The sequence below is a fragment of the Trichosurus vulpecula genome, chromosome 4, assembly GCF_011100635.1.
Source record: "Trichosurus vulpecula isolate mTriVul1 chromosome 4, mTriVul1.pri, whole genome shotgun sequence".
In the NCBI taxonomy this organism is placed as follows: domain Eukaryota; kingdom Metazoa; phylum Chordata; class Mammalia; order Diprotodontia; family Phalangeridae; genus Trichosurus; species Trichosurus vulpecula.
This window is the reverse complement of record NC_050576.1, coordinates 257069899-257097878: the sequence shown is the minus strand read 5'-3', so window position 1 is coordinate 257097878 and position 27980 is coordinate 257069899. Positions and strand designations below refer to the sequence as shown.

The window sequence follows — 27980 nt, the reverse complement described above, 5'->3', positions numbered from 1 at the left end:
CCCTCCTGAGTCTACATGACACATGTTAGACTCTGAAAGAGAGTAATAGTGTCTTAATTATCTTTGTATTTCCCCTTAGGATCCCAGAGGTCAGAAAAGCCAGGCTGAGTGAAAGAAGTGATAGCTGACAGAGGTCATGGAAGGTAGGTGTTTTCATTGTCCCTGTCTGTTGGCTGTGATGGGTTAACTCCCCCAAAGACCCTTGGACTTCAGGTGACATGTAGAGGTCAGCCCCTGGCCAGGCAGAGTAAGTGTGGAGGGATGACTCAGAAGTTACTTTTGTTGTGCCATTCACTGTTTCAATCACTGGAGATGCAAGGGCAAAAACCAAGATAGTCCCTGCCCTCAAGGAGCATGCATTTTACCAGAGGGATAAAACATGCAACAAATAAGTATAAGGTATATAGAAAATACATGCAAAGTAGGAAGGCATTACCAATGGGTAACCAGGGCAGATCTGTTGAAGGAAGTAGAGGTCCAAGAGTTGGAGATGGGAGAAGAGCATTTTCGCCATGGGGGACAGTTTGGACAGAGGCTTTCGTATCCAAGGAGCAGTGAATAGGCCAGTTTGGCTAGAGGCTAGAATAAGGGGATGGAGGAGCAGAGTAATGTAACCAGCCCTGAAAGATATGTTGTAAAATTATGAAAGGCTGCCATTGCCACCTTGAGGAGACTGTTGGAGAAAAGGCCACTGGGTTTATCAATTACTAGATCACTGTGACCTTGGAGTGAGGAGTGTCAATTGAGTGGGGACAGAGGCAAGATTCTAGGAGGATTCAGTGGGGAGGTGAGGAAATGGAGTCAAAGAATATAGACAGTAATTTCTAAGAATTTGCCTATAAAAGGGAGGAGAAATATAAGATGGTAACTGGACGGGGCGGGTTAAGGATGAGAGAGATCTATGTGAATCACAGGGAAAGAGCAAGAGAGAATGATCCTGGGGACGAGCTGGAAGAGATGGGAGGGGAGGGGGATTAACTCTGAAATGGAAGGCCTCTCTCACCTGAAACTCACATGAGCCTTCACTCTCCTCTCCTCATGACCATCTTGTCTGCCATTTGTAGAAAAGGCATTGACTTCCCCTCTGTCATCACCCCCTCCCCACCCCCACCCCAGTCACTGTCCTAGAAAACAGTGTTTTATGTCTCTTACATTAGCGCTCAGGGCCCAGGCAGGCGGGTGCAGAGAGAAGGGCTGCTCGCATGACCGCCGAGGCACCTGCTTGGCCTGTAACATAAGTGCACTGACCAGCCCGTCCGTGCCCACGTCTTCACAGTTTCGTGGCCTTCAGCACCGCAGTCTCCCGGGAGCATCTGTGATCGTGTCACCCTGGAGCATCCTGCCGCCGTGCCAGCCTTCTCCTAGTGTGGAGTTCTTCAGGGGGCCCCAGCTCTGAGTATGGTGTGCCCATGAGGATACTTCCCCCTGGAGCAGCTAGGTGGTGCTGCTGCAATGTGGAGAGCGAGTGCCTGCAGGCAGGAAGTGCTGAGTTCAAATCCAGGCTCAGACTCTTCCTACCTGTGTAATTCTGGGCAAGTCATTTTACCTCTCTGCCTCACTTTCTTCAATTGTAAAATGGGGATAATAATGACACCTACCTCCCGGGGGGGGGGGTTGAAGATCAAATGAGGCAGTATTTGTACAGTGCCCGGTGCAATGCCTGGCACACAGTAGGTACTATATAAATGTTGGTTTCCTTTTTGTGTGTTTTCCTGCCTCCTTCACCCCCACCCATATTACAACGTAAGAAGCTCGAGAGCAGAGACTGCCTTTTTCTTGTATTTTGTATCCCCAGTGCTTAGCACATGTTAAGCATCTAATGAATGCTTGTTGCTTGCTGGTTTGGCCTTGATGGCTGCCTTGGCCTTTTCTAGGGTTTTGGTGGAGAGTCACAGTAGAACAAAGAGGCCATGTGTAATACCTAGAATGAAAGCTGAGCTTCCCCTGTCATTATCATCAACTTTCCCAGGCCCTCTCAAGGCTTGGGATGCAGGGGGTGGGGTATAGTGACTCTGGGCCCTCTGTTCCCATCTGTGAGCTGCTGAGTACTCCTCACAACACTCACCTCCAGTCTCAATCCCTGCAATTCTACTCTCCCATTCCAGTCGAGGCTAATCCTAGTTCTCCTTCACTTAACCTCCTTGTGAAATGGCTTCTCATCCCACCACTACACTGAAACTTTTATCACAAATGGTATTGGTGGGCTCTGCATTCTCAGTTCTAATCCTATCAGAACTCTGCAGTTTTTAACACTATTGAATTCACCTTTTCCTTTGATATTTTCTCATCTCTTGGAGATACTGCTTTCTTCTGGTTCTTCTATTTTTTTTTTCATTTCACACTGTTTACTTTTTTTGAAAAACTATGTAATAAATACTAGATAGCATTTTCAAAGCAACACTACTTTTCTGTGCTTTCTTCTAAGTTTTCTCTGCTGTGCACTTTATATTTTTTTCTCCCCACCCTGCACTAGAGAAGGTTATCATTAGGGGTGTGTGTGTGTCTATAAAACAATACTATACATAGTTCTGTTTTTCAGTTCTTTCTCTGGATGTGAATAGCACCTTACTTCATAGGTCCTTTGTAGTTAATTTGAGTATAGTTCTAAAAATAATAATCTTAGAAAAAATGCTGTTACTGTGTATAACGTTATCTTGGTTCTGCCCATTTCACTCTTCATTGATTCATGCAAGTCTTTCCATGTTTTTCTAAATCCACCAGCCCATCATTTCTTGTCGCACGATAGTATTTCATCACAATCATATATCATAATTTGCTTAGCCATTCCCCAAATGATGGGTATCCCCCCAATTTCCAGTTCTTTGTCACTACAAAGAGAGCTGCTATAAATATTTTAGAGCATATAGGTTCTTTTCCTTCTTCCCTGATCACCTTGGAAAGCAGACCTAATAGTGGTATTTATGGGTCAAAGAATATATGCAGTTTTATAATTCTTTGTACATAATTCAAATTGTTCTCCAAGATGGTTGGATCAGTTCACAGTTCCAGCAACAATGAATTGGTGTCTGAGTTTTTCCATATCCCTTCCAATTTGTCGCATTATCTTCTATCTTTAGCTAATCTGATAGGTATAAGGTACCTCAAAGTTGTTTTTAATTTGCCTTTCTAATCAGTAGTGATTTAGAGCACTTCTTCATAAGACCATGTATAGTTTGGATTTCTCCATCAAAAAACTCCCTGTTCACATCAATTGGGGAATGACTTGTATTCTTATAAATTTGACAAAGTTGTTTATTTGAGATATGAAACCTTTATCTTAGGAACTGTCTATAAAAATTTTCTCCCAATTTTCTATTTTCCTTCTAATCTTGGCTACATTGGTTTTATTTGTGCAAAACTTTTTAATTTAGTGTAATCAAAATTATCTGTTTTATACCTCACAGTGCTCTCTATTTCTTGTTTATTCATAAATTGTTCTCCTATCCAAAAGTCTGATAGATAATGTGTTCCATGTTCTAATTTTCTTATGCTGTCTCCCTTTATATCTAAGTCATGTATCCATTTTTACTGTATCTTGGTAAATGGTGTAAGATATTGATTGGCCTATGCCCAATTTCTGCCAGACTGCTTTCCAGTTTTCCCAACAGTTTTTGCCAAATAATGAATTCTTATCCCAAAAGCTTAACTCTTTACATTTGTCGAACACAAGGTTACTATAATCATTTGCTACCTGTATCTCTACTCCTGCTCAGTGTCCTTTCTCGTATACCTTAGGATTGTTGTCCCCAAATACAATGCTGTGGGCTAATTTCATCTATTTTTGTGCTATTCAAATGACTCCAAAATCTATATATCCTTCCTTAATTTCTTTCCAGAACACAATTCTGCATTATAACTGTCTGGATGTCCTGTCAGCAATGAAATTCAGCATGTCTAAAATGGGATTTATCATCTCCTTTGCCATCCACCACCTCTTGCCCCTAAATCTGTTCTTCCTCTCAACTTATTTTTGTTCAGGGAAATACCATTTTGGTTACTTGGTTCATAACTAGAGAGTCATCTTTTGTTCTTCTTTCTTCCCCCCGTCTAATCATGTTGTATCCATAGCCACGCCATGCTGGTCCTACCTCTTTTTCTTATAAAAATAAATGAATTTCTTTGTCTGTAAATTTTCATTTCTATTATTTGAACTTTAAGGTCTTTTCTGGCTCCAAATTTATGGTCTTTTGAATGAAAAGAACAAGAACCAAAAGTGTTTTTACTCAGGGTTTTACCAAGTCTGTTTAGAATTTTTTGCCTCTTAACTTTATTTTCTGTATGCTCTTGTAGTTGGTGTTTATGTGGTTCTGCTTAGGTGTATTGGGAATCAAGATGGGCTCTTAGCACTTATTCAACCAAGTGCCCTTGAAGAGTTTGGTCTCTTGTTTCCTTGATTAAATTAGGAGTCTTGGATAACCTCCTTACCTCAAGGGAAAAGCCTAGTTTACATGGGTTTGAGTGACATGTTTGTAACATCAGAGGCTTTTAGACCATGTGGGTTTAAGTCTCATTTTTGTGACAATTTTAGGTCATGTGGGTGAGTCACACTATATAAAACCAGAGGTTGGCTTTCTTTTTTGGTAGCTCTGAGCTGCAGCAGTAGAGACGCATGACTCTGAGCCAGCCATTGTCGAGCTCTCGGCTGAACTCAGATGTTGGTAACTATGAATTGTATTTGGTCTGTTTATAAATGTATGTTTGTAATTTGTTTGTATTTGCTCTGAAGTTCAGGGTGCTGGCTTTTTCCCCTGAGCTAAGTGAATGATGTTTGTGTGCTGGATTAAAGTGAGATTGTTAACCCCCTAACATTGCTTCCCTTAGTAAAGCAGATCAAAAGAACCTGGGCTTGCAGCGTTCTGTGTGCTGGTTATTGTTGGTTTTACACCCCCACAGCAGCTGCTAGCTGAATTGTTGAAACATTAGGCTGGTCTCATATTTCATTTAATTCTTTACATATTTTTATTAATGTATATTTTTCTATGGCCATAAGGTTTTGCTACATTCATCTGCAATAATTTATTGGGTCATTAAAGTTAATAACTCATTTATGCAGAGATCTAAAAACTCCCCACATTCCAGTGATGAAAATAGTAATGTTTGGCCGTATTTACACCTGAAGAAACAAGGCTAGGAGAGGTTTGGGATGTGTTGAGGGCTACATGACTTGGGAGCACCCAAAGCAGATTTGAACCCAGGCTTCTGAGTACAGGTCCAGTATAGGCCTGTTCCATGCCACCATTCCCTGAGTTGTACGTGTACACACACACACACACACACACTCAGTCTCTCTCTCTCTCTCTCTCTCTCTCTCTCTCTCTCTCTCTCTCTCTCTCGTTTTTCATTATCATTGAAATAGGTGGGTTCTGCTATGACCTTGCAAGAGAATCTGACTCAAAAGGTGTGATCAGTTTTGTGATACTTTTTGTATATATTCTGTGTGTGTGTGCGTGTGTCTATATAAACGTTGTATTGGAATATTTGTTTCCCCTTAGCCTCGTCAATTTTGTACTTTTTGAATTTTGACCGTTCTAGTTTTCCTAAACCAAACAGCATCTTAATTGGTCTCCCTTCTTCCAGTCTCTCCCCTTCTTCAATCAGTCCTCCTTTGAGTTGCCAGAATATTTCTACGAAATACAATGTCCAGTTACTTCTAGGGTAAAATACAGATTGTTCAACCTGGCATCTAAGCTGTACACAATCCATCTCTAATCTTCCTGGCCTGATTTCATAGTACTCCTTTATCCCCTACCAATGCCCTGCCAATCACATCTGCCAAAATGGTTTTCCCAAAGTACAAGTCTCAGCATATTCTTCCACTCTTTATGTTGGTGGCTCCCTATTACTTCCAAAATCAAATATTGACTTATTTGTCATTTAAAGCTTTATATCACCTGACCTCAACCTACCTTTCCATCCGTTTTACCCATTAATTTCTTAGATCTTAGAAGGCAAAGTGACCTTCCTGTTATTCATCCGCACCCCCATGTCCCTTTGCACTGGCTGTCCCCTAGGCCTCAAATGCCTTCTTGTTCCACTTCCATTGCCAGGGTCCCTAGTTTCTTTCAAGGCTTTGTTTAAATGCCACTTTTTACTTGAAGCCTTTCCTGATTTCCTCCAATTGCTAGTACTTTCCCCAAAAAATTTTTAAAAAATTTTGTACCTGTCCATTTACATTCTTCATTTCATCTCCCTTTATGAGACTAAGTTCTTGAGGGCAGAGGCTTTCAGTTTTGCCTTTGTATCTCCAGCAACCAGCAAAGTTCCTGGCACACTGAGGATTAAATAAATGTTTGATTGGTATGCTAAATATAAAATTTCAGGCCAGTGATTAATTAATGGACAGTCCATTGAGTTGGGTATTTATTGACCCAGATACTCAACTAGAAACTCTCTTGCACCTCCACCTACTGCCTTTACCCCCAGCTTCCGGTGTGTAGAGCATCCAGCTTAGACAGTCACTCCTCCCTCCTCTCGTCCATTCTCCTCACACTGATCTCCAGCTACCCAAGCTCTTCCCCTTCTCAGGACCAGGAAGAGGAGTCCAGTATCTTTTGTTCTCTAATTTATTTCTGGGCCCTCCTCCGACAATCACTCTGGGGTCTCTCTTTGGATATTCACTTCGTCTCTTCATGGCTCAGTTGCTTGTGTTCACATCAACCTTTCTCAAGGCGGTCAGGTTTTCCTTTCCTTCTCCCCCATCTTCTCCCTTCTTTTTTTTTTCTTTCCTCAAACTTGAGGACTCTAGGATACCTATTGGGGTTTTTTAGGTACATTCTTGGTTCCCAGTTAATCAGACTTCTCAGTGTACACGATCTTCATCATCCTTACTCTACTTCAGCCATTCTCTGTGGTTTTCATATCTTAATTCTCACTGTCACCTCAACTGCCACATCCATTCTGAACTCTGAAATTCCCCTCTTTGATCATAATTTTCTGTCCTTTCATCCTGTTTCTTGCCTTGCTCTTTAAGCCTATTACCCTCACAATAAAGGTGTTTCTCTGTGGAACTTTGGAACTGGGCCTTGAAGGATAGGCAGGATGTTCACGGATAGAGCTGAGAGAGAGGGATAGAGTGAACGGCACGAAAGAAGGAAGGTATTTAGCCTGGTCCTAAGGACATTGGTGAAGCACTTGCTGTGTGCTGGGCACCATGCTTAGTGCTTGTACAAGTATTATCTTATATGATCTCCACAACAACCCTGAGAAGGGTAGATGCTTTTATTATTACTATTCACAATTGAGGAAACTGAAGAAGAATTTCTTGTCTGATCTTAGTATATGCAGAGGAAGCCAGGTGGCCCAGTACATAACACGCTGGGCCTAGGAGTCAGAAGACCTGAGTTCAAACCAGTTTGACATTTACTGGCTGTGTGACCCTGGTCAAGTGCTCAACTTTTGTCTCTTCAGTTTCCTCAATAGTTTTAGTAAATGATCCTCTGATTATCCACAAGGATATAAAATAAGAAGATAATTGGCTAGGAGGCTGAGCGTAGGCTGGGTCTCCTTTGGGAGACTGCTTTGGATCTTCAGTAGTCTTAAACCGCTCTCTACCATGAAATTCATCTTAATAGCAGTATTTTCCTAGTGATGCTATGTGGCTTATATTCATGGAACACCACAGATTTAGAGTCCTCATTGTCTCTGCTGTAAAGGGCAGTGGGGAAAGTATCCACAGTGGGTGGGATGCTTGACTTGGAGCTGGGAAGATCGAGGTTCACATCCAGCCTCTGATGCTCAGTAGCCTTAGCACAGACCCTTGGTCAACCTCACCTCTCAGAGCCACAGTTTTCTAACCAGGAAGTGAGGGATTTGGACTGGATGGCCTTTGAAGTGGTTTTGAACTCAGCATGAAGCCGTATTGTCTTACCAGTGATGAAGCAAATCCAGGAAGTGGCATGATAAGGCACTATGGAGGACATGAGTGACCAGGTGACCCCAAAAATAGGTAGGTCATGAATCAAGAATAAGATAAAAAACTTATATTGTACTATTATCCACAAAATATTAAAAGACCCGGAGGAGGACTCTGTTGAGTGGAACCTTTCTGAAGGATTTATCAAAGGATGTGTACAACAATCTCTCAGGAGGGAAAGGTGTGGATCCTTTGCAATGGACACTGTTGTGTAGGAGAGCCTGCCCTAAGGCATCCCCATCACAGCTGCCAAAATCACCTTCCTGAAGCACCAGACTGGCCCAGGCACATTCTCTCTCATAGAATGGTCTCCTTATCGCTGCTGGGACAAAACACCAACTGGTCTTTGGTCTGGACCCCTCCATAATCTCTATCTTCCTTTTCCAGGCTTTCACATTTCTTTCCTTAGCATAATATGTTCTTAAGCCAAACTGGCCTACTCTCTCCTCGTCTCCACCTATCAGAATTTCTAGCTTCTTTGAAAGTTCAGCTCATCTCTTGTGACCTCTTTGTAGCATTTGACACTGTTAGTGATCATCTCCTCCCGTACACTCTCTTTTCTCTGGGTGTTTGTGATATTCTCTCATGGTTGTGCTATCTTTGTGGCCACTCCTTTGCTGCATCGTCATCATCGTAGGCTGTGTCCCTACACTCTGACTTGGGCCCTCTCTTCTTTCTTTAGCCCCTTGGTGATCTCATCATGACGTCTGTGTAGATGACCTCCAGATCGACATATTCAGTCACTTCACTCTTCACCTCTCACCTCCAGCAGTGAACTCAAACCCAGTGTGTCAGAAAACCAAGCTAATTCTCTTCAACCTCTCCCCTCTTCATAACTTCCTTTTTCTGTCTAGAGTACCACCATCCTTCCGGTTCACAACCTCACTCATAGCTCTCAAGTTTTTTATGATTTTACTTCAAAACATCTTTCACCTGTGTCCCCTTCTCTAGACTTCAGACAGCAACATCCCCTAGGGGAGGCCTCTTAAGTGGTCTCACCTTCAGTCTCTCCCCTCTCCAGTCCATCCTCCACACAGCTGCCACAATGATTTTCCTAACACACAGATCTCACTAAGTGTATAGTTTGTCTATTTGGATATGTGTTGTTTTACATGACAGAATGTAAACTTCCTAAAGTCAAGAACTGCTTCATTTTGTTGTCATATGCTTGGCATACGGATGCTTAATAAATGCTTTGATTGATCTCCTAGGAGAAGCCTTTCTTGACTTCCTTCCTCCCTAGTATTTTTCCCTCTTCTTGTGTATAGGCTTATGTTGACATTTTATATCCCTGCAGAAGAAGCTGGGCCTTTTCCTGAGTTGATGATTAAAGAATGTTTGTTTGACTGGGTTGGATCAGATCGATGTCATTGAGCTTGAGGATCACTGAAACCCACAAGTTTGATTTGTTTTGTGTAGCCAAGTCTGCCCCATTCCACCTTGGCAGAGCTGCCTGTTTAAAAGCTAAATTTGTTTTTTGTTGTTTCGTTTTAACCCGTCCCCATAGGTCCAGCTTGTCAAGATATTTTTGGATTCCATTATGAGGACTGGATTAATACTGGTTTGTCAAAGGTGATTCCCCAAGTCCACAAAAATCAGGAGAGCCGCTGTGTTTTGCCAGTTGCCTTTTTTCTCTGTATTTTTTGTCACAAGGGATGGGCTTGTTGGGTGTGTGGGAGAGAAAAAAGATATATTTGCAAAAGGTAAAGGTGATGTGAAAGATGAATAAAAACTTTTTACAAACTTTGACGTTCTTCTCTGCTGAAGATCTTTTGGTCCCACAGCAAAGCCAGTTCACGGGGAAAGTGCTGGACCTAGGAGTCCGTTGTCCTGGGTTCAGATATTTGCTTCGTTGCTTAATAGTTGTGTTACCCTGAGCAAATCATTACATCTCTGAGCGTTATTCCCCTTTCTAAAGTATCTTCTGGGCTTCCAATAATCCAGTCTAATGCACATTTAACTCGCTACGTGGTGTAATAACTTGTACTGTTCTGTGTAGGATGTTTTGTTAGGTTTGCGAATACAAAGGCCTGTTTGGTATTTCAGCACATATCCCGTGGGCATCAAAGATCAAATGAAAGGCCTCGCATATACCAAAAGATAATTACACTTTTTGTAGTAGCGAAGGACCGGATATAAAGTAACTAACTGCCCACCAGCTAGGGAGTGAGCAAGGTAAGTGTGGTAAGTGTGAAGGATACAGAGAAGCCTGGGAAAAAAGATTTCTGTAATGGGATGCAAAGCGAAGGGAGCTGAACCAGGAGAACAAGACACACCAGGGATGGCAACAGGAAGTAAAAGAACAAGAAAGTCAACCCCAGATACTGTGCAATTATAGTGACAAAGCTTGTCCCAGGAGAAAAGATGAGAAAATGTACCTCCTTTCTCCCTTCTGTTCTTTTACAAGTGGGGGAACCACATTGTTTGTACAGTCAGACCAGATGGCTGGATTTCTTGAACTGTTTAGTTTACTGGTAGGGGAGGCTAAGGAGGATTTATTAGAAGTAAAGGTGAAAGTAAAAACAAAATACATCAGCATTTAAAAAAAAAATAAATCTCCAAAACAGGTTTTAAAAAAAATTTCACAAATATAAGCTAGGAGCAGCATGAATGGAGAACAGTTCATCCGAAAAAGATCTGGGTTCCTTTTTTTTTTTTTTAAGTGGATTGTAAATTCATTCTGATCAAAAGTGTGATGTGGCGACCAGGAAAGGCATGGTTTTAGGCTGTGTTAAGAATGCCATCTAGAAGTTGGGAGATGGAAGTGCTACTGTACCTCACTTTGATCTAGGACATTATATTCAGTTCTGGGTGCTGCGCTTTAGGAAACTGTCCAGACGAATGATAAAAGCTGTTAACTTCATGCCATGTTATTGAGGCAACTAGATGTCCCAGGGGGCAGAGACTGTGGCACACCTGAGCTAAAAGACATTTCCTTGTCGTGTTGCCTTGGGCAAGTCACTTGGGCTTTGTTAACCTCAGTTTCCTCCTCTCCATAATGAGAATAGTAATCACAATCTACCTCCGAGGGTCATTGAGGGGATCAGATGATTGTCAAGTTCTAACCAAGCCCGGTGTCTAGCACATAGTGCTTTCTAAATGTGAGCTGCTATTATTATCTATTAGGATCCATTGAAGGACCTGGGGAAGTTTAGCCTGAAGGTAAGATTCAGAGAGGAGTGCATTGTAGTTGTCTTTGAGAAGCCGGCAGGGAAGGTAGTACCACGAGCAGTAGGCACACTACACTTGTTTAATGGAGTTGTGGATTAATCATAGAAAGCACATTTACAAAGAGACAAACTTGTTGACAGAGGTATCTAAAAGTGTTCTGCCTTAGGAACTAGTGACAGCTTGAGCTTGTTCTCTGCAGCAGGAAAATCCCACTTGGACCTGTTCTACTCATCATCTTTTGAATCCTTTTATTCCTTTTGATTGAAGGGAGGGTCTGGCTCATTCTGAAACTTCTTAACAATTTTTGTCCAGAAATGGAATACGCTGCCTTGTGAAAGAGCAGCTTCCCAGACCAGTCCCATGTCCAATAGTGATTTCTGAATGTTGATGGTAAAGCATGCTTCCTATCCCTTGGTAGAGAGGGGGTAGACTACGGGCATCAAAAGAGGTCTGCTTTTGGCTCTTTTTGTGGTGGCAAAGAATTGGAAATCAAGGGGATGCCCATCAGTTGGGGAATGGCTAAACAAGTTGTGGTATATGAATGTAATAGTATACTATTGTGCTATAAGAGATGGGGAACAGACGCACTTCATACGAACCTGGAGAGTCTTATATGATCTGATGATGGGTGAAGGGAGCAGAACCAGGAAAACATTCTGCACAACCACACACACATTGCTTCTGTGATGACTGATAGATTTGGCTCTTCTCAACAATGCAAGGTTCTAAGACAGCTCCAAAAGACTCATGATGGAAAAGGCTATCCACATTCGGAGAAAGAATTATGGAGTCTGAATGCAGATTGAAGCAAACTGTTTGCTCTCTCTTTTTTAAATTTAGTTTAATTTTTGGTTTTGTTTCATCTTTCTCATGGTTTGTATCATTGGTTATAATTCTTTTTTACAACTTGATTATTGGGAAAGTAAGTTTAATGTGAAGGTATATGTAGAAACTATACCAGATTACATGCTGTCTTGGGTGGGGAGGGGGGAAGAGGAGGGGGAGAAAATTTGGAACTTAAAAACTTGTGGAACTGAGTGTTGTAAACTAAAAAAAAATTATATTTATTTATTTATTTAAAAAAAAAGTCTGCTTTAACAGATACGGCTGGCCAGTGGGTTAATGTTTTTTGCTTGACTGTGGTTGTTTCAAAGAAGGGTTCTATTGAGTCAGAGAATCCTTGGTGGTGTGAGCCAGGATACTGGTAGAACTTGGAAAGTATGAGTTAAACAATGTTAGCAGCACTAGTAAGCAAGGAAGTTCACCTTGAGCTTCCATATTTGACAAGAACTATGGAGAACACTTGCTGGAGAAGGAAATGGCAAACTGCTCTAGTATCTTTGCCATGAGAACCCCACTGTCCACGGGGTCACGAAGAGTCAGATGTGACTGAACAACTGAACGCTGAAAAGCACTTTGGTGGATATCAGGTTTAGACCAACAGCTTGTACTATATACCACAATGAACTCAAAATAGATATGCAACCTGAATATTTCAAGATGCCACCATTAAAAAATTAGATCAGATAAAGAATAATGTAATTAGAAAATTAAAGGTTAGATATCTTTGCCTAGGGGAGAAGTTCTTAACCATAGAGGACATTGTTAGAGATTGGGCAAGGTATTCCCAACACCCTGAGAAGTCCCCTTGGTCTGCTTCTTTGCGAGCAGCAAAATCTGTCTTCCTGAACTTTTTAATGCCTTGGGAAATGTTTTAAATGGGTATTTGAATATATTTTTTTATTAAATGAATTGTTTGTTTGAATCCTTGGGCTCTGAGTGATCCTTTGCATCAGAAATGGAGCCTCTATTGGGACAGTTGTGAAGTGTAATGGTATAAAGAAAAAAGGAGCATTAATAGAACATTGAAAAGGGAGAAAACTAGACAGTGGTTGTTTTCCTAGTGCTGGGGAAATCTCTGAGTGGAGTCTCTGGGGCCATGTGTCTATGTTGTGGTCAGGATTCCTAGTCAAGTCCATTCTGTCTAAACTTTCGTGCTCATTTCCAAGTTTTTAAATCCTCCAAGTGCCAAACGCATCTTCTGGGTTCTGTATAGGAATTCTGGCACCTCTGTCATAGTCACTTATAGGGGTGGGTGAAAAGGGACAGAGACCCTAGAAAAGCATGAAGCCAGCCAGGAGTCGGTCCCCAGTTCCCGTGGTTTATGGGCAGGCTTCAGCTGTGCCAGGTAGTTGGGAGAAGGCAGTCCTGGGAAGGTGACAGGATCCTCGAAGACTCTCCTACACCACCTAGGGATGTCCACTTTCTCAATGTTAGCTTCTTCCCCAATGCTGCAGGTGGGAGTGGTCTCTGTTCCTCCCTCACCCGACCTGAGCAAAGCACCCATGCTGTCAGGACAATCCCTTCTCACTCCTTCCCACATACTTCCTTTTTCTTGCTTCAGACCCAGATGGACAGGAGGCTGAAGTCTTACTGAACATACCTAACTGGCTTAGGCCCACCTGCCTGTCCAGGGAATGACTTTGTTAGCTATGTAATTATTTCATTGGCTTACCTTTTTTAAATGGTTAACTGATACACGACACAGGAACTTAATAAATTATATCAACTGACTCAGTTTTAAAATTCATGCTAAATTGTTCTGACTTGGAGATTGAAATAAATTCTTTTCCCGTGGCCAGGATGAATCTACAGGCTAGCCTCAGTGGGTACTGTGGTAGAATTGAGGGGAATAATTGTTGTAGATTTAAATGCTAATAAGAATGGAACTTACCCCTTGAGAAGGAATTTATGATTTCATATTAATCGGTATGATATGTGTGATGATATACTCTTTATTCCCAAATGCTGTATAATTCTAACTTTGTTTTTCCTTCAAGACTTTGGAAGTTTTGATATTGAATGTGGCTAAGAAGTTAAATGATGTATTATGACTATGGAAGCAAAGCATCCTGTTAAATCACAAGAGCTGCTTTAGAGTGTAAAGGGACCTTGGAAGCCGTGTCTCACGTCCTCATTTTACAGCTGAGGAAACTGAGAGAAGCCAGCTGATTGAGCCAAGGGAGTCTGTAAGAGAGGCAAACTTTGGGCCCAGATCCTCTGATTTCGGAGCTAGTGCTTGTACCATGCTGCCTTCATTTCTCTAACTCATGTAAAAACTGCCCAATCTGGGATTATTGTATCCAGTTCCAGGGGTGCTGTTTTACCAGACCACTGGCACACTGTAGGGAATCCAGGGGAGGGAAGTGAGCATGGGGAGGGGTCTGGAAACTGCCTTATGAGGAATGATTGAGGGGGTGGCAATGTTTAGCTTCCAAGAAGACGGGGGTTGGGGCATGGGGGATGCAGGGCTCCCTTCAACAGCTTAAAGGGCTGTGGTTATCACATGAAGGAAAAGGCAGACTTGTTCTGAGTGGCTCTGCAGGTCAGGATCAGGACTAATGGGTGTGGATTGGACAGGGAGGCAGATTTTTTTTTTTGGAGGGGGGAAGGCAGGGCAATTGGGGTTAAGTGACTTGCCCAAGGTCACACAGCTAGTTAAGTGTTTCAAGTGTCTGAGGTCAGATTTGAATTCAGGTCCTCCTGACTCCAGTGCTCCTGTACTCTACTCAACTGTGCCACCTAGCTGCCCCTGGGAGGCAGATTTTTGACTCGGCGTTGGAGTTTGCTAGCAGTTAGAGGTGTATGGTAATGGATGCATTTCCCTCAATGTTAGTTACTGAGCGTGTGTGGTTCAGCTTCAGGTGCTGAGGTTTTGGTCACCATCTTTCTTTGCTCCCAGTCATTATCTTTGTTCATTCTTTCATCCTGGCTTTGTCACAGCTTGGATTTCGCTGATTTGGAATTTCTAGGATCTTTTATATGCCTTATTCTAGTAGTATTCTTTTTGAAGATTTTTGTTATAACTAACCCATTTTATCTCTCTATTCTTGTCCCTCTTTATGACCTAAAGATGGCATGTTTTAAAATAACACATTCTGAACAAGAAACTGGCTGCATTTGAACCGAGACCAATCATTTCTTGACTCTGCCTTTGACCAGGCTTTGTCCTTTGGCCACTGGAGCAATATGAAGATCTTTTGAAGAAACTGTGCTGGTTAGCTTAGAGACAAGCAGACTTGGGGAAACAAGATAGCTGTTTTCAAAGAGGGATTTAAAGATTTAAAGCTGTCTTTAAAGAGGGATTAGATTTGTTCTGCTTGGTCTCCCAGTAGACATAATTAGGAGCAATGGGTAGAAGTTGGAGGTTTAAGTTTAATATTTGGAAAAACTTCCTAACAAGACTTGTGGGTCAGCCGTTTCATTAGCTCCCTGGTACTCTTTCCAACCCGCTACATGTTTACATCAGTAAAATCAAACCCCTAGCCTCCAAACCTCCAATTTGTGAGAAGGCCCACCCTCACTGCTCATTTTCCACTAATGGTTCACCCTTTGGTATGCCTGACCTCCATGTCAGCTGCCCAGCTTCTTGCAGCGATGATAACCTTCCTAGGCTTATTCCTCAATAATCACCATACTCCCATCCCATCACATCCTCCCCATCCCAGTGATTGTCAACTCCTGGATGTCATTGTCCAAACCCCATTCCCCAACCGCCACTGCTCTACCACCTTGTTCCTATGCCCCCTCAATCTTCACACCCACCCACTCCCCATTCCACTCAAGATCTACCCAGCCCTTCCACTGTGCCCTCTAGAATGCCTACCCCTTAGGTAACACATTTGCTTTCACCTTAAAACATTTCCTTCCTCATTTCTTCCATCTCCTTGCAGTCATTGAGACCTGGCTTGAACATAACTCCCTGATCATGAAAGGGGTCAGAATTCTTGCCTCCCCATCATCCCTTCCAGACTTTCCCCTGCTACCATTACTGAGTAACTTTTCTTCTGAGGTTCATTCAATCCTTATTTATCACCCAATCAAAATTCTGAGATCTGGGACTTACCTGACCTCTAGGACACTCTTCTTCCTCAATGACTTTAATGCCTGACTCACATTCTTTCTTTCCTAACCCCTGCCCTCATACTAGGGGACTTCCACATACATATTGATGCTTCTTCAAACACCCTAATTTCCTAGTGCCTCAGCAGACCCATTTCCTATGACCTGCTCCTCCACCCCACCTTAGCTACACACAGAGATGATCATACCCTTGATCTTGACCCACAAGGTCATGTTCACTAGTCTTTTGTCATAATCTTTCCTTCTGCCTTAACATCCCCTAACCCTGTTCTTTGTTCTTACTGTGACCTCCAATCCTTCCAACCCTCTGTTCTTCCTTAGGCCATTACCCTTCAGTGACTATATTCTTCTCCCTTTCCCATATGACCTGTCAGTGAGCCACCTCTTTGTTCCCAGACATTGTCTCTCTTAATGTAGCCCAAGGTCATGTGGGCTTCCTAGGCTGCCATGCAACCCTGGCAACTCAGATCGAGCTTTGTGGTCTGCTGAAAGAGGCCAGCAGCTCTTTTTAAGATAAACTACTTCCTATCTACTCGTGTGTCCTCCATCTTGTACTTGGGAAGTTAATTTTTTTTCTTAGTCCAAGTATCAGACAACATTTAACTCTCACATTTCATCTGACTAGATTTGCCCAAATGTCCTGACTACCTTCCAGGATCCTTTTGTATTTTGACCTTCATCCAGTGTGTTAGCTAGACTTCTCAGTTTCATATCATTCCTAAGTTTGAGGAGAATACCATTTATGCTATCATCCAAATCGTTGATAAAAATGTCCAACAGCACAGATTCCTAGGGTTCTATGTTGGAGACTTTCTAAGTAGGTTGAACAGTACTGTTCTGTTGTCTAACTACCATTTTCCCATACTTTCCATAAGAAGAGATTTTATCAAATGTTTTTCTAAAATCTAGATAAACTATATCAAATCCCACCTTAGTTACTGTATCTGTGACCTTAGGCAAATCACTTAACTTCTCTTTGCCTCACTTGCTTCAACTATAAAATTGGGATAATAATAGCACCTATCTCTCAGGGTTGTTGTGAAAATCAAATGAGGTGTTTGGTTTTTTAAAAATTCTTTTTGAATATTTTCCCCAATGACATATAAAAATAATTTAAACATTTTTTTTCAAATTTTGAGTTCCAGAGCTCTCCTTCCTGCCTGCTTTTCTTTCCCCCCCTCCCCATTGAGAAGGCAGGCAATTTGACCTAGGTTATACATGTGTAGTCATGCACAACACATTTCTGTGTAAGCCATGCTGTGAAAAAGAACTCAAACCCCACCCCCAACCCTCAATAAAAAAGTAAAGAAAAAGTCTTTGATCTGCATTCAGGCTCCACCAGTTCCACAGTCTCCAGAGATGGATAGCACCTTTTATCCTAAGTCCTTCAGGATTGGATCGTCGTATTGCTGAGAATAGCTAAGTCATCCACAGTTGAGCATTGTACAGTATTGCTGTTACAGTGTACAATATTCTCCTGGTTCTGCTCATTTCACTTTGCATCAGTTCACGTAAGTCCCTCCAGGTTTTTCTGAGAGCATCACCCTCATCATTTCTTATAGCACAATAGGGGAGAGATGTGATCACAATCATATACCACAACTTGTTCAGCCATTCCCCAATTGATGGATATCCCCTCAATTTCCACTTCTTTGCCACCACAAAAGGAGCTGCTATAAATATTTTTGTTTTCTGTCTCTGAGGTGCAGATCTAGTAGTGATATTGCTGGGTCAAAGGGTATGCACAGTTTTATAGCCCTTTGGGTATAGTTCCAAATGAGAGAATATTTGTAAAACTCTTAGTACAGTGCCTGGCACATGATAAGCTCTATATAAATGCTAGCTGTTATCACTGTTGTTAATCAGCAGCATCCATTACCATAATCACAGAATTTGAGAACTGGAAGGGACCTCAACATGAAGACCAACCTTACCCAAAGAAATCCCCAGATCTACCATTCTATCTCTACTTTAGCCAAAAAACAGTCAAGTTTAGTCTGGCATGACCTGAGCTATTTTAAAAAAAAAGTCTTATTGATGCCTTTTAAAAAAAAACAAACATTTGTTTCTGGGAAGACTGCCCTCCAGCCCCTCTTTTGCCAACCCCAACTGGACCTGCCCTTAGGACACGGAAAAACAAAAATTCTCCCCTAAAGCAGAGGCCAGACCATGTCACCGCCCCCCAACCCCGGTGGATCCCTGTTCCCCATAGATTCCAATATAAATTCCTTTGGTGGCCCCTCCACACACACTGGCCCCCCCACCCTGGCCTCCTCTTGGAAGGAAGGGTTGACAGTGATTGTGAGGTCACTGAATTAATATGGCAGACTGTCATGTCCTCAAGGGCGGTGACTGATCTTTGTTTTGTGTCCCCAGTACCCAGCACAGTGAAAGGTACACAATAAGTTTTTAATAAATGCTTGTTGGTTGGTTGGTGGTCTCCTGGACAGAAGTGGAAGGCATGGCTGCTGTTGGGGTGGGCATAAGAACCTCCTTCCCCAGGCTCTCAGGGACGGACCTCCTTGAGAGCTACAGAAGTCCTTTGGACTTCTCCGGAGGAGTGGAAGAGAAAGATGTCGCTGTTCTCAAGGTATTTGCTGTTAAGTGCTCTGTGCTTCAGGCCCTAGTTCCTACAAAGCTGCTCTCAAATCACAGGTTCTGAAAACCAGCGGATGATTCAGTTGGATTTTCTTTTTCACAGAATCACAGAACTTGAGGTTTGGAAAGAGCCTCTCCCTTCATGGGCTTTGCCTTCCCTTACCCCCCAGGACTCTGGTCATCACCCCTGCTCTGGCTTTTCCCTTTCTTCTCTTCTCACTCGACCCCAAAGTTAACCAGTTCAACTTCATACAGTCTCCTCCTTAGACTCCCTTAATGCTTTGGTCTTTGTCCACATATGCCTTGCCAGTAATCCATTCTTGGATTAATCCCACCTTCCTCTGCTCTGCCTCCTGTGGCACCAGCTGTGCCTTGTTGGCTAGGAGGTGAACCTCCCCTGGCCTCCCATACCACCTTGCCCTGCACAGCTGAGGATCTGTTTATATTTGACCAAGAGGCCACCTGTTGTGAGCTCTTCCCTCTTCTACTCTGCATCATAAAACCCCTTGAACGAGGTCCTAACCTCTCCTTTAGCCTCTGATGGAGACAGCAGCCCTTTATGCCAAGGCCACCTTGCTACTTGTGCCCTAGACCCCTTTCCTTCTTGGCTTCTCTGGGCGATTGCCCCTTGTCTTCTTTTCTAATTTCACCTCTCCCTTATTTGCTGTCTCATTTTCTGCTACCAAAGACCCAAGCTGTTTACCCCACATTGGGTTTCCACTTCCCCATCCCTTCTAAGCCCTCTGCAGTCTGGCTTCTGATCTCTCACTAAGGTTTCCAAACTAATGTGATCTGGGGCTGTATGAAGAGGGAGGAGCAGAGGTTCCAGGAGTAGGGAGGTGGTAGTCCCATGATGCTTTGCCCTCATCATAAGCCTTTTGTAGTAGTGGGTTCAGTTCTGGGCACCACAGCTTAGGAAGGACACTCACAAACTAGAGAGTGTTGAGGGCAGGCAGGGTGATGAAAGGCAGCACGAGGCTTGAAGGAACTGGGGGTGTTTGGCCTGGAGGAGATTTGGGGAATGGGGGAAGGTGATGGGCATGAGTGTCTCCAGGGCCTCCCATGGACAGAAGGGATTTGACTTATTCTCTTCAGCCTCCAAGGGCAAAACAAGAGCCAGCGAGTGGGAAGGGTGAAGAGACAAAGTGACCCAACTCAGTGTAATGGGCTATTTTGGGAGAGGGTGGTGGCCCCACCTTGGAGGTTGTCTGGCAGAGGCTGGAGGACTAGTCCTGCTGTGTATGGGTCACAATAGGCAGAAGATGGCCAGCTCTCCTATTCTCAGTTAAGTGAGCTCTCCATTGCCAGATGGGATGATCTTTTTCAGTCTGCATCCTTCTTGACTTCTCTGGAGCACTGGATCTCCTTTCACATCCTGTTCCCTTCCTGTGAGGGTCCCTCAAGACTGTCCCAAGCCCATTTTAGTCTCTCCCTGCACTTTTTTGGTGACCTCATTGGCTCTTAGGGATTTGATTATTAGATTCATAGAGCTTCTCTGGCATCACCACTTGCCTCTTGGACAACTTGACCTGGATGTCCCACGAGGCAACTTGGATTTACTGCGTGTCCAAAACAAGTCATACTTTCTCCCCATAACCCACCTTCTCAACTTCCCTGTTCCTGTGGAAGGTAGCATTGGCTCTCCCAAACTTGAAACTTTGGAGTCATCCTTGACTCTTCACTTACCCCATGTCCCATCAATCCGCTGCCAGATCATGTTGACTCTGCTTGCCTTGGTTGGGAGGTTTCTCCTCTAGGAGCTTCTTGGACCAATGAAATCATGTCTACTTTCTCTACCCGTCTAAGTAGATGGGTCGCTTTTCCCAATGGAATGGAAGTTCGTAGGCAGAGAGTATCTCATTTGTCTATAGTGTCCAGCAGAGGGCCTGGCAGACAGCTGGGGCTTTAATCAACATTTGTTGGGTGATTGATCTTATGCTTCTCAACGCAGATTGAGTTTGTGGTCCATTTTGTCTTTGGGAAGCTAATTTTCTGAACCCAAGTGTTCTTAACGTAGCCTTGGTTATCTTATTATTCTCACCTCTGGAAACAACCCAAGGCAAAGATCTTAAGAGCTTAGTAGCTGTAGTTGACAAAGTATCTTCCAACTTACATTGCACTCTTTGAATTTCTTCAGGTGTGATACATAGTAATTTCTTTATGTAATAATGGATTTGGATTCAGAAAACTTGAGTTTTATCTCAGGTCCGCTACTTATATGACCTTGGCAAGCCATGGCCTTTGAGCCTGAAGAAATGAAGGGGCTCACCTTTGACCTCTAAGAAATGCCATTGTGTAAAAAGGGGTGAACTTTCCAGTGGGAGCTCAGCGTAAACCACGAGCACAGGGTCCTCAGATGCTCCAGGCTTCTGTCCGAGCTTTGGCTGGACTACAATAAAAAGGATTCCTTGTTTTGGAAGTTTTTTTCGTGTGTCTTAAGAGTCACATTACAACTTTAATTTAGAGTCTTATTCTTTTGAACATACTGAATTTTAGGTTCATCTGATGCTCTTTGGTCTGGCTGCAAAGTTCTAAAGAAATGGCCCGTCTGAAGAACAGGTTTCTCCAAGTATGTGTTAGCATTTGACCTCAGCCCAAATGGGAAAGCAGCAAATACAGAAGTGGGCATTGGCCACCACCTCCAGTGGTGAGTGTACCAGGCACAAGTTTTTCTGCCGGTTTACACACTGTGCTTCCTCTTTCCTTTTAATTGAAAAGCAACCACTGTGTTCAAAATTTTTTAAAAACAGTTTTCATTTTTTTCTATTGTAGTAAATATGAAAACTTTTGGGGAACATAAAAACTTGAGTTGCATCTGACTTCCGCCTCCCTTCCCCCACCCTAGCAGTTTAATTAAAGAAAGCCACCTTGTTCATCTCCTGCCCCCTCCCCCCCCAAGGAAGGCTCCTGCTGATGTGATCACTATCTGCCCTCTCTTCCTGTGGACTTATTGGAACTAGAGGAGAGCGGCAAAGCCTCTTGCCACTGCCTGCACAGGCCCAACAGAACACACACACACCAGGGCTTTATTCAGTCCCATTTCTCAATGTCTATAACCAATATTTCCATCAACAGATGTGCTATTATTATGCTAGCCAGCTAAATGGAGCATTTCTATCAATCAGTGCTCTTCTTGAAGGGGATAGTATGACTAAGTCTGAGGAAGATGGGTATTCCAGAGATTACAGCATTTGTCAGTTGAAGGCATATTCAATTGTATACTGCAAATGAATTCTCACTGTATGATCCCAGGCAAGTTACTTAGTCTCTGAGGTCCGAATCCTCATCCTTAAAACGGGGATAAGAATAACCTTGATAAGTTCCTGGAAGAAGAGGAAGGTGCTTCATTAACCAAAAAGTACTACACGAGCAGGAACTTTTGTTATTATAAACTCAGTGGTTTTAGATGTCAAGAGCACAGAATTCCTGCTAGATGGTTATCACTGCCACCCACAAAACTTCCCACTGCAGCCTGAACCAGATTAAAATGTAATTGGGAAATGTCTAATGAAATAAAACATAAACATTACTTTGTGGTTTTCCAAGTCACTATGGGGCCAGCAAGGGATCCATTCTGTTTGATTTTAACACCACTGGTTCAGCAGATAAAGTGAGGGAGCTCGAGTCAGGAAGACTGGCCTTTGAACCCTGCCTCAGGCTCACTAGCCTTGTGACCATGGGTGTCAGACTCCCTCAGCCTCCGTTTCTTGGTCTGTTTATGGATACAATAAGAGCACCCCCCTCATAGGAAAAATGTGTTAAGATCCCTTGTAAATCTTAGTGTTATCTAGGATTGTAGCTCTCATAGATGCTATCTAATATTTAAGCTGTTCAAAAAATGAAAAGAAACATTTTAGCTAAGTGGGAAAGTTTTATTCAATAAATATAATCTGGCAAACTTCTAAAAAACATTTACGGACAGCTGTACAGTAAGCAAGCTGCATTTATTGACAACGTACAGAAAATTTTAAAAAGGATTTCATTACATAACCACAGTGTCTGAGGTCCACCATTTGAACTACGTATTGCTACAATGTCCAGCTGCTAATGCCCCTTAAAAGCAAACATTCATCATCATAATAAACATGTCATTTAGATATCATTTTATAGGATTATCCTTTCAAGTTTTCTCAAAATAAACCATACTCTGCTAATGTGTTTTTTTCTTATGAAAATAAAGGATCACCACCTCATTTCAAGATGTAAATAAAATATGTACAAATGGGACCAAAATTAAACATGATTCAAATCTCTTTGGTGTCTGTTTCATGGATGCCTTATTCTTGAATTGATCCTCACTCACTTTCTCCCTGGCTGCTTGAATATTCATTAACAACTGTCATAAGCTTTAGGGAAAAGCATCTCCAGCTGAAACTGGAGCTTTTATTTTTTAAATCAATTATCTTGTTTTTCTATCACTTAATTCCCAATATATCCCTCTCCAACTTAAAGGGACTTTCCCTAACAATGATTTTTAAAAAGAAAAAAAAGTAACACAACCCAAACCACCCAGCACATTAATTATCCTGAACAGTGCGTGTGACATTTTAAACGGTATCCCCCATCTCTGCAAAGTCAGAGGAACTTGTGAAATTCTTTTGTCTGTAGCGATGCTTCTTACTGACTTTTGACTGTGTTCTCTGCTCCTTTTAGACTCATCAAATCCAACGGGTTTACGTGCCAGAAACAGCACAAGCTTGTGGCAGGTCAGTGAGCTCTACTCAGCCTTCCTACATAACGAGTAGTAATGTGCCCTGATGAGCGGCAGAGGCTTGGGGATCTCCCGGACGACCGTGATGCAGTCAGCTACAAGAGGGAGACAGCTCTGGGGAGGCTGATCAGTTTGAGGGCATCAGGAGGAACTTTTGGGAGACTGCTTTTTTTTTGGCCTTGCCCTGATCAGAGCTGAGGCCATATTCTGCACCTAAAAGCAGTTGCTGAGATTCTTTCATAAAGTGCAGCAAACTGACTTGTTCACTAGCTGATGGGAAAATACCAGATGGCAGGTGGGCAGGCCATTGCTGTAAACAAGCTAATTCCAAGTAAGAGACTGAAGAAAGATGGACACTATGTATTTTACTTTGTTGGCAGAAACATCTGGATTAATTATTTGTAGTACCCTATTTTCAAAAGAGTACACAGCATAGATAGTTAATGGAAACATTTCCATAAATTATCTTGGTTATGTTGAGTTCTGTAATAGACGTTCGGCACTAGAAAACAGATTTTCCTAAAGGTAAGTCATGTCAGTTCATGCTCAGCAGACTATCATACTACATCATCCTAAATTTTAAAACTTTTTATTTTCACCTTAGTCTAGCTTTAGTATATGGTAGGCTTTTTAAGAAAACACATGGAACACCAACAAAGATCTTAAATGTTCTTTTACAAAGTAACAGTTCACTGGCTGACACCATGATTTGCTTCACTTACATTTCAAAAAGCAAACCCATAAAATCTTATTTTTTCATTTCACCTCTGAACATCAAATCAAATGAGGATATCACTGCAGGGAGCCCTGAGTGGGTCATCGTTCTGAGGGCTCGTGGTCCAGCCACAGAGGCAGAGACCCCTACCGTCTCTAGGTGGCAGCCTTCCACCCCAAGGCGGATGTAGTAACTCTCTAGCATGTCCTTTGGTTATATCACTCTACTGGATAGTATTGCAGTGTGCCTCACCCCCTTTGCGAAATGCAGGTACTCACACTTCTGTTTGTATATTGTCTGTCCTTCCTATGACAGCATTTTCAGAATAATATTCCTCTTCTACAAGAGGTTTAGTACACCTGGAGATTTGATAGGAAAATTTTCAAAAGTTAAGGTAAAATTTAGAATGCAATGATCTTACTACTGAAACACAAATATGTTCCATTAATCAGAAAATTTCACCAGGACATAAAGTTCTTGTTTGTACTCCCTACCTTCAAATCTCTATAGCCTCACATAAATGAAACTGCTTACTGGCTCAAATGGGACAATAACTACTATCTCAAGTTAGATTTTTGGATGGTCTCATTACTGGGCTAACACAGTCATATGTAGGGGTGACCATTACATGCTTAAGGTTGGGTTTTTTTCCCTAATCTTCATAAGACAATGAACACTTTCACATCTTGTAAATAAGAATTCACTTCAAAGAAGTTAATTAAACAACAATCAATCAAATTGATTAAAACCAATTACAACCTTGAAAATTTGGACTAAAAATCGCTTTTGAGGATTGAAGCTGAGTAAGTTAACCAGAGTCAGAAATAACCAATTAACTTTGCATCTTAACTTCCATTTGCTACCCCTGATCCAGAAAAATCTAGCATTCTCATTAGGCAATAGAATTCATTTAATGTCTACTGCAATATCTCAGGTACTATTTCATTGGGGGGGACAGGGGAGACCAAAGCCAAGACTGAATGTTTATTTAAAAAGAAACAAGGGCCGGATTTCGTTTCTTCATACAACTTGTTGAATCTGGTGGCAGTTCAGTAGAATCAAGAAAGTGGCCCTGGTGAAGGAGTTTTCCCAGAGGAACCACAGAGATGGACATGAACCCCAAGGGCAGGCTTCATGCTGGAGGGCTGGCTCATGTAAAAGGCACAGACAAACTCCAGGTGGCCACAGCAAAGCCCCTCCTCTAGAAGCCCAGCCAAACTCAAGCGTAGCTATGCTTGCCCACAATACTTGAATCTGTGTCATGAAAAGTACCTAAAAGTATTTATAATACTGTCCAAACAATTCATGTTCTTTTATTTCATACATCTGTATGTACAACATTGTCACAAAATAGATGATCAATAGTCTTTAGATTAATGAAGGGTAGAGAAAAGGCTTAAGTTCTTAAAATACAGCAAGACCAAATTGAAATACATTAACTGGATTAAAACATGCAAAAAAAATCCATCAATGATAAAGTTATAAACAATGCCTATGCTAATGAAATGGTCCTTTTCTTCATAAAAGCTCCCTAGTAAATGGTTAAAAATGAAAGAAATAGCTCTGGCTTTTGTTTTAATTGGAACAAGAATTACACCTCTCTGGTCTTAGACATGAACTTTCCTGGTTCTGTTGCCACCCGTTTATACGAGGCTGCATGGGCACAGCTGTACCGTCTGCACAGAGGCAACCCTTAAAAACCCTGTCCCAGGAACTTTACAGAAATCTATAAAGTGGTAACATGGATCATGGGGAGGAGGGGGAGGGGACCTTTACTCAAATGCAGCTAACACTTCTGCCACAAGAAGCTTCAATAGAATAAAAAATATAGACTAAAAAAATAGAGTTTTTAAGGCAAACTTTTCAGCACAATTTACAGAAGCAGCTTTAAATAGCAGTGGGCCCTAGCTGATTACTGAACATTTTAACATGTAAACAGGAGCTCCCTCTCCCTTTCCCACCTTGTTAGCAAAACCGTGTCCTCAGCAACAGCTAAATGGCATTTGGTTCTTAGGATTGCAATTACCCTGTGAGGCAGCAACCTAAACCAGGAGAGGGATGTTTTCAATTTATGTACAACGTATAATTTGTTTGGGGTTGGAATAAAGAAAAACCATATATGGAAGGCATTTACTCCTCTAAAAGATTTTTTTCTTTACTCTTGAACTTGAGTAAGTGCCCTATTTCACTGGTTTCAGGAAGAAGTTTGGCTCAACTAATGGTCACTAACCGAAGAATCCCACTGAACTTTCGGGAAAAGCCTGACATGGCTGCCCACAAAGTGCTACTGTTCCTTTAACAAGCAGATGAGTCCATTGTGGAGAGGGTCAGGATGCTCCTGTCGTTGGTACAGAAGGGGTCCGATGAGCTCCATGATCTACAGTAACAATAAGAGACAAGTTTGGCTGACTGGGAACCTCAGTTTTGAAAAGAAAAAAACCGATTAAAGCCTAAGTTTACGTTGCAAGCAGACTGAATTTTGGCTTATTCTGAGTTTTATCCTGCCCTGCAAAGGCATACTAGAACATGGGATCAGGAAGGAGATCAGAGAAGGGGAACCTCAGCTGGAACAGCAAGGGCTCTTGTCAGGGATGCCAGGAGTGAGCCAGGATCCTCCCCCTACTTCAGGCCGCTGGCCTCACCAAAGATTCCACGATACAAAGTGACCTACATGTGGCTCTCCAGCTGTCTGGAAGTTAATGCAATGCTGAAAACACAGCTACTTACTTACATTTCATCAACAGGATCCAGCCCTAAAGAGCAGGGTGGCGTGTTTGTGGCTATTAGCAGGTGCACAATTTAAACCATATTTTAAAAAATCCAGAAAAACCTTTCTTTTCCTTTTAAAACAACTTCTAAGGCAAATGGAGACAAAGTGACACGGTGGGCAAAGGGCTAAGCTTTGAGTCAGAAAGACCTGAGTTCTAGTCTTGCCTCTGAGACATGGCAGTGTGACCTCTCAGTGATGCAGACAAACGTCTCTACCCTGCAATCTTGGGACAGACTGACACAAAACAGGGCAGGAAGTCTTCCGGGCTCAGATAAGGGGCGTGGGGCATGTGGCTTCTCTAGCCCCCAGCTAGGATAAGGACTCCTAATGGAAATGAAAGCTACTTTTTCCTTTATGTAGAATAGCATTTAGCACTCACTACAGGTGAGCATCAAAATATTCTGTAACTTTTGTCTTTAAACATTTATCCTCTATGAAAACCTGAAAAACAGGACACATTGTTTGACAAAATATGAAGACAAACACTAGCACAGTCTGATCAATCCCTTGTTGTGGCTGGCACCCCCAATCATCTCCACAGCATCAGGGCATGGTAAAGCAGCCCTTTCACTATGGCATGTTCCTTGGATGACCAGAGACTGAATCAACTGCCAAGAGAATATTTAGGTTGCAGTGGCAAAGGTTTACTCTGATCCATAATGGATTTGGGAAATCATAGGACCTCTGTGTAATGGCAGCGTTCCCTGTTCTACTGAATACATTCAAGAAACAAAGGCCTCCCCCCACCTCTTGACCGCCAAGTTCTACAGGAAGTAAAAATACTGAACACAGGAATCTGGAATCAGATGGAGAAGCCAAGTCTATATTTTAACTAGCACTGTTTTACTCTAATCATTCAAATTAAACAGTTCAACTAAACTGAGGAAGATTTAAGTATCCTGCAAACTGACCGATGGCATTCTCTGCAATAGCCCTTTGAATAGCACCAGAAAGGTTTGCATATTGTTTTTCTTGACCTACTCATCAAAATCCAGAGTTCCAACAGATCTCTTAAGATTTTAAAATTATTCAGCAAGTTTTGGCTCCAGTAGGGAAGGATAAAGAGACAGGACTATGGCAGCAGTAATACAAGTAACCTGAGAAACTGGACAAAATCAGGAAAGTGCTTAAATATTCTGTCAAATATTATTTTAATTACCCAATACTGGATCTTAGACTT

At 42.2% G+C, this 27980-nt stretch overlaps 1 protein-coding gene and 1 long non-coding RNA gene across 2 annotated transcripts in view; one reads left to right on the top strand and one right to left on the bottom strand.

The window, feature by feature from the left end:
• Positions 1-82: 82 nt before the first annotated feature.
• Positions 83-26296, top strand: LOC118847858. The gene is made up of 4 exons (XR_005010224.1): positions 83-143; positions 21101-21251; positions 23258-23310; positions 26229-26296. It is a non-coding gene; the product is annotated as an uncharacterized LOC118847858 (long non-coding RNA).
• Positions 25319-27980, bottom strand: part of ATP11B (ATPase phospholipid transporting 11B (putative)) — a 139325-nt gene continuing 136663 nt past the window's right edge. Inside the window, exon 30 of the mRNA XM_036756529.1 lies at positions 25319-26407. Within this exon, the coding sequence (XP_036612424.1) occupies positions 26326-26407 (82 nt within the window). The 3' untranslated portion in view covers positions 25319-26325. The remainder of the gene's footprint in view (positions 26408-27980) is intronic.